The 14,292-nt window shown below is 39.0% G+C and overlaps 1 protein-coding gene across 3 annotated transcripts in view; it reads right to left on the bottom strand.

Annotated features, from left to right (window-relative positions):
* Positions 1–227: 227 nt before the first annotated feature.
* KLHL7 (kelch like family member 7) overlaps positions 228–14,292 on the bottom strand; it is a 40,861-nt gene continuing 26,796 nt past the window's right edge. For all 3 annotated transcript variants that reach the window (XM_030550764.1, XM_030550766.1, XM_030550767.1), the window contains 4 exons: positions 7,498–7,738; positions 3,895–4,096; positions 3,500–3,597; positions 228–728 (listed from right to left, as the gene is read on the bottom strand). In XM_030550764.1, coding sequence (XP_030406624.1) covers positions 445–728; positions 3,500–3,597; positions 3,895–4,096; positions 7,498–7,738 — 825 coding nt within the window. In that variant the 3' untranslated portion in view covers positions 228–444. The remainder of the gene's footprint in view (positions 729–3,499; positions 3,598–3,894; positions 4,097–7,497; positions 7,739–14,292) is intronic.

Genomic DNA, 14,292 nt, shown 5'->3' with positions numbered 1-14,292 from the left:
TTGAATTTCATCTGCTGTTTTGTTGCCCAGCCACCCAGTTTTATGATATCCCTTTGTAACTTTTCACAGTCTACTCAAGATAGTTAAGTGAAAAGCAAAGTAAAGATGAGATTTAGGCTAAACTACATCAAATGCACTAACATTTTCTAAGTAATTGGGTTGAGTGGTGTGGGTGGTTGTTTTTTGGCAAAGCCACCCAAAAAAAATATTTTCAAGACAACTTGTCATGTGTTCTCAACTATGTTAGTGAAATCTTGAAATACTTCCCATCTTTTAAAACAATCCGTAAAAATTAAACTGACATACTGTATATACAAATGTGAGGACTGCATCTCAGTTTTTCAGATTATTCAGTTTAACAAGAATCAATAAAACACAGAAGCAAAGGACCGATGGCATCTTTTCCAAGTCTTTGAAAAATGTCCTGACCTCTCCTTGAGGCTTTCATGTCTCTAATGTCTCTTCATTTGCTCCACAAGTATCAACAACACAGATTAAACAACTTGTCACTGGGAAAGCACGGACTTTGGAGTTGGCCACCCACTTGTCTGTTTCAGTATTATATTCAAGGATGTGCCCTAATCGGCCCACACCCTGAAAGCCAGCCAGGACGTAGACTATAGAGCCCACAGCAGCACACTTCACTGTTACACCCTTCCACGGCATTGGCGACACCATCTTCCATTCGTTCATCTTAATATCATAATATTCCACGTTGTCTAGGCCACCTTGAAATGAATCAAACAAGTAACAATTAACAGCAGTATGAACACTGCCACCGCTTACATAAAAATCTCACAGATAATGCCTTTGACCGATAGTAGTAGAAGGCTCTTTAATCTATCAATCATACATCTTCTCCCTGTGGGAGCATTTATAGAACACATATTTGTGTAGAGTGCGCATAACCAGCAGCACAAACATTACCCACATGTGCGAAGTTCCAGTTGTGTATCATTTCCAATTATAAATTGCTATTTAATGATTCTTCATTAAAACTTTCACTCTGGGCTGAAACTTGACATCCAATTTTTTTTTTAAATTAAAATCAACCCCTCCCCCCGTTTCTTAGAAGGCAACATGTTCTTTAATTGGGATTAGTTGCTTTTTCTTTCAAAAGAGGGAAGGGGACAGGGGAAGCGAAGAAAAGCAGTTACAAAAACTCATACGTGAATGTATAGCATCTCATCCAAAAATCTTAAAAAGCACTTTACAAACAGTGCCTCACAACACTATCACCCACAAGGCAGAGAGGAATATTGACTCTCAGTCCCAAATTCTAACTGTTTAGATACATGGGATTTTAAGAACACTTTATGACCTGAAGAGATACGGCAGCCATGACAATGGCATTGTTATGCCACAGTGACTGCACTGAAAGGAAGTAACTAGTCAATCAGGCCAATTTTCACTGAACAAAAAGTGAACTGCAAAATAGTATTTTGACCTACAGGGTAAGTAGTGTATGTTTTTAAATTGGGTGTTCAACTAGTAGGCTCAAAGGGTGGAGTTTCTAACTGATTGTCTCATTGTGTGCACATAAGATGCACCTACATATACCTCTTTGCACTGGAAACTACCCATTATGTTGGAATACAGTTAGTAAATATTTTGGGACAGTTTATAATTTGCCATTTAATTAGCATTAATCTGAAACAAAATATTCCAGTTGTTAGCATGAATACATTTAGCAGCATTTGAGTAGTTTTCATCTTCAAAGCACTTTAGAAACATTACCAAATTAACTTTCAAACACTTCTGTGAGGTAGGTAAGTATTATTATTTCTGTTGTACAGGTGGGGAGAGAGAGAGAGGATAAGAGACTTGCCCAAGACTGCCCAGTAAATACTATGTTACCTATTCAGGGTAGTCAAAACAAGTAGTTTCACCCTTTTTAATTATTGATTTGTAATAATCCTTTAGACTGCAAGTTCCTCAGGGGAGTGACTGTATTCTTCTCTCTCTGATAGAGCTAAGCACACAGTTGCCACTTCTCAAAAATATCTAATGAAGAGTAATGAAGTTACCCTCTTGTCAAATGACAAGTTAATCCAGTTAACCCTGTTCTAGAATAGTTTCATTTAAACAGTGGGAACAAGGTTCCCCAAAGTACTTACTACTGGCAGTTCTACCAGATCCAATTTCAAGTAGGAAAGTTTGGGAAGTATCTAGGATACAAGGAGGCAGAAAGAAGGGAGGCAACAGTGGAGGGAGGAGAGTATGTGTTTGCTGTCACCCCAAAAGCAAAGAAATGGAGATCAACATCAAAAAAAATGCAGTTTCTGACACTGCCAGTGTTCAAGAAGTTAAGCTACTAGAGATTTTAGCAATTCTCCCAACCTAGCTGCAAGGGAAACCTTCCTCAGCTGGGAGAGAGGGAGCAGGGAACAGAGTGCTGAACAAAACAAATAGGTAGGTTAATTATTCTTAATGACTCAGTAATTCCTACATACCGATAGGAAAGGAAAGGAAAACAAGGGAAGAGGGTTTATTGAGGAAGCTGCCATCTTTTGCAATAATGAGGGCCCTTAATAACCTGAGGTTGTTCAGATCCCAGAGCTCTTTTCACATAAGAGGGGTGCTTACCCTTGTGTCCTGACTAAATTCCAATTTCAGCCTTTTAATAATACCTTTATGTGACTGCATGGTAACAGATTTCTACTAAGCATAAGGCAAAGTTCTAAACGATAGGCTGACTGTATCCTAATTTCTGTCCTAGATCAGATTTTACAGTGTGAGTATTAAAAAGAGAGAATATGATATAGATTCTGTTCTTATTTTGCATGATTGCCATGCTGCCAAGCAATACATTCCAAAAATAATAGAAGTAGCTTTATCAATAATTGTGGTGATTTGATGTATTGACAAAAACAAACTAACAAGTGGTCTTCCAAGTTACAAAGTAGCATAATTCTAATTTTAACATTCATGTTATCAAGATAACTCATTCACTAGTTTAGTTGGAAGATTGCAAACCAGTCTTTTACTCGTCTGCTCATAAGAGTCCTTCCAATGCAGTCATGTTCACGCAACTAACTTCCTCTGTCCAGTACTGATTAGCTGTTTGTGAGGGAAGAGGAAGGTTGAAGCAGTCTCTTTACCTTAGCTTCACTCCACACCTGCCCCTCTAATCCTCTCCTGCCCCATCCTGATCCCTCCAGTTGATCCTGTCTTAAGTAAATCCACCGCCCCACCCCCCAAAATTGTGGAATTTATATGCTGTTTACCACTGTCACATTCTTCACTCTGCTAGTGTGTTTTATCTTTTCTCCCAGGCTGTGTCTGTCTTGTCTATTTAGTTTGTAAGATCTTCTGGACAAGGAGTATCTGTTACTCTGTTTGCTCACTCAGTGTCTAGCACAATGGGGCCCTATTCCTGGTTGGTCTTTAGGTACTACTATAATAAAACATGATTATTAATCATTAATAACCTGTATGTGTAAAGAACAGTCAGAAACAATATTTTGTGCATAAACTGAAGAGTTACAAAACTGAATACCTAAGCCATTTTGTCCACCCACAGCAAATATTTTGTCTTTTACAAACACCAGCCCATGATTCTTCCTGGCTTCTATCATTGGACATAGCTCAGTCCACCTGAAAAAAAGAAAAAAAAAATGAAGAGTTACTCACCTAGTTCTTGGTCATTTATTTACATTTCTTTCCCATCTTCTGGGATTGAGGAAAGGCAAGATATGGAGGAGGAAAGCTACCTAAAGCACAGACCTCCAGGTTGCAGCCAGTCAGTCAAATATCTTGGATTCCTATTCACTATTCCTGTCCCTTCTTCAATAATTGCACAATTCTTCCTGGTTGTCTATAGTTTAGTTATCTGAAAAGCGAGCAAGTCCACAAGAGCTGCTAGTGACAAAGGGCGTTAACATTGGTACATACGTTTCTGTTGCTGGATCATAAACTTCACAGGAATTCAGGACCCTTCCAGAAACATTGTTTCCCAAACTTCCTCCACATACGTAAATCAGGCCATTTGCCTCCACCATCCCGTGACTACAACGCTGAGTCAGCATGCTGGGCTTTGTGTGCCAGCTTTCTGTTCTTGTATCATAGCATTCAAATAAATACAGAGCAGAATTTCCTTCAAGAAAACAAAGTAATGTTTACTTTAGCAGTTGTATTTGAAAAGAAAAACCTAACAATACTGAGTCAATAGTTCAATCATTAGTTAAAGGGGAAAGTGTTTTCTATCCTGTTCCTCTCTACCCCACCCCCCTAAAATCTACCTGGCCTTAAACCTGGGATAAGTTTTGATATCTGTACTTTCATTAAATTTTAAAGTCACTTGGATAGCTCAGGGAGGTGGATTAAAAGAATAAATGAACAGACACATGAGAAAGTACATTTATATGTAATTGATAAAATGATAGTTTATGTCAGTTTCATTATTGGAAATGTGCTGAACTCATAGATGCCACAGTAAAATTGATAAAGACTTGTAAATTGTCTTTGCACAAATTCATACAAATCAACAGGATTCACACGACAATACATAGCTTGATTAATTCATTTCATAACGCTGGTCACAATGTATTCTTTTTTGGAATGATGTGGTAGCTTACGTCCATGTGATTAATGACCATTTAACTACAAAGCTACCATTTGATGTTGTACTTCTTTTCTGGGGGTGGCAAGATGGCATGTGCCTCTCACTTTCTAAAGGTCCCATATCAGTGCCCTTCCCTTGAAAGGCCCAATCCAGTTCCTTTTGAAGTCAATAGAAAGAGTCCTATTGATTACAACAGTAATTCAATAATACTTTAGCACCAGCTTAAATAATTGTCTGAATCAAGGCTCAACTGAAGAAGGCTGGATATGGTTTCCTCTAGCTACTCTGTCATTTTAACTCTTCATTCCATCAAATATTATCACTCGACTGAAGACAAGGTATTTCCCCCTCCTCTCTACCTCCAGGACTGAGCATGCTACTTCTGCAGAACTCCTAACCCTTGCCTGCCTTGGGAGGTAAGCATTCAAATCCTTGGAACCCATGTGGCAGAGCATTACATTTTCACTAGGTCATCAGGCCTGCATAGACTTCTATGAAACATACATGTATATTGTACATATCATCAGATTAGCCAAGCTGCACATTAACTAATTATGAAACACGCTGTGTCGTACTTTAGTTCCATTTAGCAGGGACAACATGGGATAATAAACAAACAATCAAAGCTAAACTACACACGGAATGGAGCATATTCTTCCTTTCTATAAATACACACTCATTAACACTAATGGGAATTGTGCAAGTTAGCATTAACAGGAATGGCCATAGAACTTCATTTAAAAAAAATTTGAAATACAACATCAGTTCTGAATACATTTTCAATACAATATAAATGAATCTCTCTCTTTGTCTAAATAAAATAAAGAATTCCATCACTTGCAACAGCTAACAAAAATTTTCAAGTTAAAACTAAAATGCACTCCCACCAAAGCAATATGGGGGAAAAGAGGCTATATTAGCCAAAGTACTGTCTACAGTGAATAAACAGAAATCAGCCAGTGAAATCCTCAACTTGGATTAAATTGATACCATGTTTTTCAGACTCTTATCATAGCCAATCCAACAACACACAATAAGTTACTGACTTGTCGAGGAGTTTATTGAAAAATCTGTAATTTACAACTAAGTATTATAGGAAGATTAGGGAAAAAAACTTTAGACATAAGACAGGTAAATATGTTACTTATTCACTTTGATCTTAAACAGGATGGTAAAAGTTTGTCACAGTTTGAATAAAAATATTCTTCTGGACAACTGGCCAACGTTTGTCAAAGATTCTAAAACACGCTGCCAAAATTAATTCTAATAGAATAGTAAAAGGAGAACTAAATTATCTTAAACATTTATAGTGAGAAAGGAGACCTATACATTTTATTTAACTGAAAACACAAATCCTAGAACAGCTTCCTATTACAGGTGTACTATTAACTTCATATGAGATGCTGGGCAAAAGAGCCTATGCAGTCAAAGTTTTGGTCACACTACCTTCATGAAAAGAACAGGAGTACCTGTGACACCTTAGAGACTAACAAATTTATTTCAGCATAAGTTTTCGTGAGCTGTAGCCCAAAAGCTTATGCTGAAATAAATTTGTTAGTCTCTAAGGTGCCACAAGTGCTCCTGTTCTTTTTGCGGATACAGACTAGCACGGTTGCTACTCTGAAAACTACCTTCATGAACTGTTGTTTTGGACAGGGAAGGCTAGGCCTTAGTCAGGTCTGACTATCACAGCATGAGATGAGTAAATGATTTGAAAGAGGAAAAATGGTTATTTCATATGTACAACACTAGATGGCAGCTATGAACTGTTGCCTTATCAATTGCAAAGTCAAACCTGATGAAGTATTTTAAAATCAAATGTTATCTAAATATCACAACCTCTTATCAAGGGAATAATATTTCAGTGTTAAGCACTGATGATGATGGTTGTTTATCTTCCGCTCGCTTTATTCTGTAGCAAGGCAGAACTCAAAATGACTTGCTATGAATAGTACTGTCACAGCATTAGATATTTTGGCAGATTGCAGAGCTTTTAGTTCTCACAAGCAATCAGTGAGATTCTACATACACTACATTGCAGCAATCGGTCTGACGAAGACCGTACTTACATCAGTGTAAATTAGGCATAAGACAATTGAAATAAATTGAGCTCATACTAAAGCGTGAAATCAGAACTAGGGCACTTGTCTTGGCAATAGTTTTATCGTTCTCTGTGGTTTACAGGATCTTTTTGACTGTTACACAGTCAAAAATCTGTTTCGGAAGGAGAAAGTTAACTTCCGTTAATGAGGCAGAAGCTAACAGAGAGCGAGAGAAAAACAAATCAAGAAAAATTTTCAACAAATAATCCCCTAAAACTGGGGGATACGAAATCTTTCTTTCCATGAACAGTTAAGTAGGGTTTTCCCTCAGGTAAAAATGGATAGCTTTTGAAAATACTATATAGTTACATTAAATGGCATTATTAAGATAACTGATATTTGGGCTTCATATTTATTAGGCCCAGTAAGACTATTAACAGAAATCTTATTCACACTAGCTATCCAAATGCAATGTCTTGGTGCTGCATTAGCTGTGACAAAAAATCTTGGGCTACATTCCACTGTTACTGAATCAAAAGTCAGTGGAATTCTCTGGGGGTTACACCAGTAAACAGAGAACAGAATTTGACCCCCAAATGTATTTGCTTGCAGCTAATTTACTCCAGACAGTTGTAGTAATTTCTTTATGACACAGATAAAAGATAGACTGTTCATTTTTACTCAGTAAAATACCATCTAAAAATGCAATACAAATTGATAAAACCCCTCAGCATCTGGGAAAACAGACCTATTATTGAACAGAAGAACTTTATAGTCTAGTATTACAGCAACACGTACAGATTCTATTCAAACAAGGAAGTAATGGAACTAAAAAGCATTTAATGTATTTTTGGGTTTTTTTGTTTTGTTTTTTTAAATATTGTGTCTTACCCACTTCTGAACCACCAGATGTATAAATTTTGCCCTCTGCAGCACAGGCTGCAAGGCTATCTCGAGGCGTTGGAGGTCCCAGTTTGGAATACCAGCTGTCCTTCACCACATTGTAGCAGTCCATTCGCTTTATAGGGAAGAGTTGGGAGCCACCCAAAATATAAACTACATTGTCCCAGAAGACACAAGCTGCATCTCTGCGCTTTTCAAAGGGACATCGGATGTCTGTCCAGCTGTAATCCTGTATTACAAAGAACAGGTAACGACTACCTGGAGTGAGAGTTTTCAAATAAAGATTTTCACTGAGATTTAGACATGATCAGTTTTAAGTTTCCTTTTCAAAACAAAACACCAGTACTGTGAATTGAAGAATGCTCCTCAGGCACATACATTTTGAAAAATTCACTTAGACACACATGCAGTTAGCTGCAACGAACCATGGCAGTACCAATTTCTATTTTCTTATTCTTTTCGGGTACCCAAAACAGCTTCCTGAGAACTGATAATTTAATAAAAGCACAAAAAATACAAAAAAAATTTGACCTCCTACTACCATCATGTCAAACTATACATGCTGACCATAAAATGATTAAAGCTGTTTATTTTATGGGACTAGAAGAAGAGACATCTGATACAGAGAAAGAACATTACTACGGAATAAAAATATGCCCAGTTTTACAAAAGTGTTAAAAATTTGCATCTCACATAGAGCTCTAATTGCTGACAGCTAGGAGCCTGTTTACAGTTTTAAGCAACACGTTATACATAGCTATCCACAGTGGATAGCACCAATAAAAACTGATAATGCTGCTGGCAGAAATGTTAGCAGCCACACTGTCAGGGATCTGAGCTCTAACAGACTGCAAGAAGAAACAAGTACCAAACATGGGTGGTAATGAGTGAGGGACCTTCACTGGGGAAGACCTAGAAACGTCCAACCAAGGAGCTGACCACACACTGTGATGGCATATAGCACAAGAGGCAGCTTTTAACCAGCTACAGCTCAGATCATTCAGAGCTTTAAAAGATTTTCATCAACAGTCTGAATTGCACCCAGTGGTGCACAGGGAGCCAGTGAAGAGATTTGAGCACAGGGATTACATGTGCCTCACCCTACTCCATTCGGGTGGAGGGTGGCTGCGTTCTGCACTATCTAAAGTTGCTGGGTGGTCTTTAAGATAACTTTACATACATGTATTTCAAGGAGGTAGCATTAATACCTTGGTCAGACATGGAGAAAGAAATGTTACCAATATCTGGACTCAATGTAAAGATAACGGAGCTAAGTAAAATCAATATACCAACGACTGCAGCCCAAAACATCTTGCAATCTGCCTCAGAAGCATCAAATGCATCAAGAAGGGTTGACAAGATGCATGCAGACCTTGGTGATAATAAGCAATGGGCCAGCACTAAGTTCTTGGTCCTATGTGACAGGCTGGCTGGCTCCTTATGGGGAGTCAGGCTTAGCTCTGTCTGTTATGAATCAGTTCTCCCCCAGCTGGATCAGGTGGCTGAATTCAGTTTCAGACCCATCTGGGAAGGCATCAGATGAATTCCAAAAATGGCTGGGAGCATTCAGCTGGTGAGAAGAGCCGCAAGAGAAAAGTTCTGTCCTGTGACTGGCCATAAGGGAGAAGATGGCAGAAAGGAGGATCCTGTGGCAGGCCCTGGAAAGGGCCAAAACCCAGGCAGATCGCCAGGAGTGAGATTAGGAATCAGGATCCAGTCTGGTAAGAAAGGCTCCAGGGAAAAGCCTGGAGGGTCGGCAGTTTGGATCAGAGCTAGGCCTCTGGGGAAAAAAATCTGTCAGTGCTCTGCAAGAGTGGGGCAGAAGAGCCCCCCAAGGGCAGTGGAAGACCATTCTATTTTATGTCACCTTTGGGACTACTGTTTAAGTTATCAGTATGATGCTGTATGGAATTTGGGGGACACTTTAGGATATTATGAATATTAGTATTGTAAAACTGCAATGAGTTGTGCCAGATGTGTCATGTAAGATACCTGCAAAGATGATATAATTTGCCAAATATGATAATCTCATTTATGTGTTTGCATCACCTCTGGGGTCAGAAGAACATTTTGTATGTGTGAGCAGAGTTTTTTAAATAACTTCTCACTGTACTGGACCTAGGTGCTGACTGGGAGCCAGAGAACAGGAATGCAATAAGTGGGTGGGGGGAGAGGAGGGAGAGGAGGGAGGAGAAGGCTCAGAAGCACAGTCTGTGACTGGTTGGGGAGTTTAACTTCAGTGTTACCCACCAGTCTTGGAAGCATCTGCTCTCCCTTTCGCAGCCTGCCCTGACCTTGGCATTTCCAGTGAGGGCTACTCCAGGCACCCCGGGTCACAATCAGTGATGCCACATGAGGATGCTGTTTAGGCTGATCCTCCTGACAGCCTCCAGAAAAGGAATGCTACAGCACTAGAAGCAAACTAACCTCATCAAGGAATACTTAAACCTCAAGTTCTCTTGCTGCTTTTTGTAAAATCATCCTGTTTTCTACCTGATTTCCTTGCAAAAAGCTTCTCTCCCTCAACAGCAGAGGGGATCTAGTGGGTTTGACCCCCTCAGCAGCCTCAATCCACAACTCCTATTTCCTCCAGAATCATGCTTCAGACCTTGTAGGGAAGCCCAGGGCCTTCCAGGACACTCCTCTAGGGTGACCTAGTCAGCAGACTCATCATCTTCCAACTAGAAGCAAGCAAGGCCCTGTTCTGGCGATGAGGTACTGCTCCCCACTACTAGCCTGTGTCAGGCCTGGTTGGTTTTGGGGGTAAAGGAGAGTAAAAAAGGGAAACCAGAAAGTTTGAACTCGATGGTTCAGGTTGTCAGAGAAAAAAAGCTGACTCGGGGTTAGAGCATAGAAGATTTGCACTAACGGCTTAACAAGAAGCCAAGATTGTTACCCATCTGTCATGCTATTCAGTAGAGCAGACTGGGAAACAGTTCCCTCCCTCCCTCCCCCACATGATTTAGATTTATTTTAATGAAATATTGAAAACTGAAATATTTCATTAAAATGGTGCCATGGTGCCTCATGGAAGCTGTAGTTCAGCTGCCTTATGCAATCATTCTCTATGAGCTGAACTACATCTTCCTTGATGCACCACTCTTTCCCCCTCTTAGTGAGGGAAGGGCATGCATCACAGGAGCCCTTAGCCAAAGTGCATCTAGGAAAGCAGAATTTAACTTTAAAAAGTACACTTAATTGATTAGATAGCAAGTTGACAAAAGGTAGAAATAGCTTCCAACCACTCCTCCTAATTTCTGTGCCAACATGTGCAATCGCATTTTTCTATTTTTAAATGGTTTTCCTCTTCCCCATTTTATGACAAAGGGAAAAAAAATACCAGGAAAACTGACTAGCAGTCTCTACAGGAGAAATTCTGCATTTGACAGCACTTTGTGTACTAAATAAACAACTCGAAAGAAATCTTTTGCACCCTGTTATTTACAATTGTTATTTGTAACTCTAGTAGAGAAAACATTTTTAGGGAGACATGCAATTTTTGCAAATTGATTGTGTCCCTTTAACTCTTATCAGAGGGGTAGCTGTGTTAGTCTGGATCTGTAAAAGCAGCAAAGAATCCTGTGGCACCTTATAGACTAACAGATGTTTTGGAGCATGAGCTTTCGTGGGTGAATACCCACTTCGTCGGATGCATGACCATCCGACGAAGTGGGTATTCACCCATGAAAGCTCATGCTCCAAAACGTCTGTTAGTCTATAAGGTGCCACAGGATTCTTTGCTGCTTTAACTCTTAAATTTCTTCACTTCTGTGGGATTTAAATTATATTTTATCTCCTACAACAGCAGATGTCATGCAACCACCATGTTGTTACTCTATTACATTTTTTTAGTATTACTCCAAGGAGGCTACTTAGCAACCGAGTTTGGAAAAGTATTATATTATCACAGCAAGGGATGAATCAGAGATGTTGGGAAAGGCAGGACTTTGCAAACAGCAGCTAAATCCCAAAATAATACAGAACTTAATTCCTCTGTGATCTGTCATCTGAAATTCCTTCCTAAGTGGTGGTGGGTTTGTTTGTTTTTTGTTTTCTAAATATTGATGACAGGTTGAGGAAGATGCTTAATCACCCTCTTTGAAGGCAATGCTCCTTTCCACCAAATAGCTTCCCCTTCCAAATTACTGGATTGGAAACAACCTTTAGCAGTGTTTCTTCAACAGAAGTATAGGAAACTCTCTACATTAAAGTTAATCTGAAGGACTACCTCTCTATCAAACCTGTGTGCAGCAGGCAGCTTATAACCGAGTTTCATTCTTTACTAAGGCCCTGTAAAGATTTACATATGTGCTTAACTTTTTGCACTGCGAGCAGTCCTACTGATTTCAATGAGATCACTGGCAATACATGAAGTTAAGCATGTGCGCCAATCTTTGCGGGATTAGAGCCTTAGATAGCACAAACGCTCTGTCCGTGTGCATATATCACTCCATGCACACTAGGGCCTTGATCCTTGCTCGGTGGCTTCTAGGCAATACCACAATACTAATTTAATGAAAGATTAATTACAGTGCTGCTTGAGAGACTTATTAAAAGCTCTTTCAATATTGTTGATGTTGAGTAAATACAAAACTGCTCAACAACATATACCAAATGGAACATCTAATATATAGCTAGTTAGCAGCACAAGTGCATGAGCACCAGCCGATGTTTACAAAACACTTTTACCCTGTCTTTGATTCTCAGATCCCCAATTACCGACTTGTCACTCCTCTTTACCGTCCCACCTTCAAGGCCATATAACTTAGGAGGTGTTCTTCTAACCAAACAGGGCTGCACAAAGCTCCATCCAGAGTCAAATAATTCTGACCTTGTGATGGGCCAGAGTAATTGTTGCAGAACATTGGAAAATTCAAAGGGTTCCATGTGGTCTAACTCAAACCATTTTACTTGTAATATCTCATTTAGGTTTTGGCTGAAGACCACCCGACAGCAAACACAACCTTTCTTCAAGTTGCATGTTATTGCCTTGCAGAACACACACACAGCATACATCAGGGGCTTTTAGAAGATTAAGCCTTCAAAAAAAAAATCTAGGAATTTTGTACTAGTTTACATAGTTATTAATGGCCCCCCCTCCACTTTTACCTCAATTAACAGGAATTATTTATCATGGAATTTAGTCTTTTTATTATTAGTTATGTTGGCAGAGAGACTGGATACTCTAAGCCAAGATAACAGAACTACCAATTGACGACTGAAGCTGTAGTACTCAGAGCCAGTTTCCATTCTGCCTTAAAATAATTTCATACTTTACCTATGTGATCTGCGATTAAGAGAAACAATTTGATCTAACACAGAGAGGTCAAAGCACATAGCATACATCACAGCCTTGTTAAAATGTCAGAAAAAAAATAACTGTTTGAAGAGGATGAATAGATTGATCAAAGATAATAGATATGTTCTCAAACACGGATTGCACCTTTCTGAACAACTCCTTGCTGGGAATTCATCATTTTACCCTGGAAACGATATCCTACCATACAAATCTCTACTCTATTTCCTACAAAGACAGTGTTCACTTGATTCACGTACTAAAGAAACATATATGATCAGAAGGGTAAAGTGCAATTAATTATTTAGGAATCTGCAGTTCCTAATAGAATTCCATCTTTAGAGACTGAGAATTTAAGAGCTTTTTTACAGCCAAGTGACAGATGCAGATATAGGAAAGAGCAAGTCTGGACACATTTTCCTGGATTTCAAGGGAGACCATCTGTGCACAAAAAGGAAGAGACATGGACTGAAATTCTAATCCTAGTGAAGTCAATGAGAATTTTGCCATTCGCTTCAAATGGAACCCAAGATTTTACCCATGGACTCCTACATTCTGAATCATAGGGTCTATGGCCTCAAATGGCCCTTCACAATCCACCGAAAACACACATACATACAGCCATTTGAAACTGTAACACATATTTGAGAAGCCAATTTTACAGCAATAAGTCTGGTATAGTGTACGCCTATGTGGTATTTTTATAAAAACACATCATATAGCCCCAATTAATTTTTAAAATATATATCAATGTGTTTTAGGATCTTGTGTGTGTTGGGGTGATAGTGGAAAGCATAAATAATCTTTCTGTAAGCAGAGAGGTTACCAGAATATATATACACTGCATACCATCCAAATTTACTCCCTTCCTGCAGTTTGGATTTATTAGTGACAAATAAAAAAATTGCATTAGACCAAAAAAAAAATCAATAAAGTACATATTAAATGGATTAAGAACGGGCTAACGGATAGTTCTCAAAAATTAGTCACAGGAGAATCATCACTGAATGAGACGTTTCTAGTGGGATTCTACAGGGATCAGTACTAGGCCTCATGCTATTCCACATTTTCATCAATGATCTGGAAGTAAATATAAAGTCACTGCTGATAACACTTTCTAATGATACTTAGATTGGTGGAATGGTAAATGATGAGCACAGGGCAGTCACACAGAGCAACTTGGATTGCTTGGTAGGCTGGGTTCATTCAAACAAAATACACCTTAATACAGCCAAATGCAAAGTGATAAATGTAGGAACAAGGAAAGCAGGCTATACCTAGAGAATTGGGGACTGTATCCTGAAAGTCATCGACTCTGAAGTAGACAACTTAACATGAGCTCCCAGAGTGATGCTGTGTCAAGCAGGGCTAATGCGATCCTTGGAGATGCATGCTGGGGAGTAGGAAGGCGATTTTAATTCTATACACAGCATTGGTGAGACTGTACTGTGTACAGTTCTGGTGTCTCTATTTTAAAAAGGCTGTTA

This window comes from Gopherus evgoodei, chromosome 2, assembly GCF_007399415.2.
Source record: "Gopherus evgoodei ecotype Sinaloan lineage chromosome 2, rGopEvg1_v1.p, whole genome shotgun sequence".
NCBI classification, from domain to species: domain Eukaryota; kingdom Metazoa; phylum Chordata; order Testudines; family Testudinidae; genus Gopherus; species Gopherus evgoodei.
Note: the sequence above shows the minus strand (reverse complement) of the source record. Positions and strands in the feature narration are given on the sequence as shown.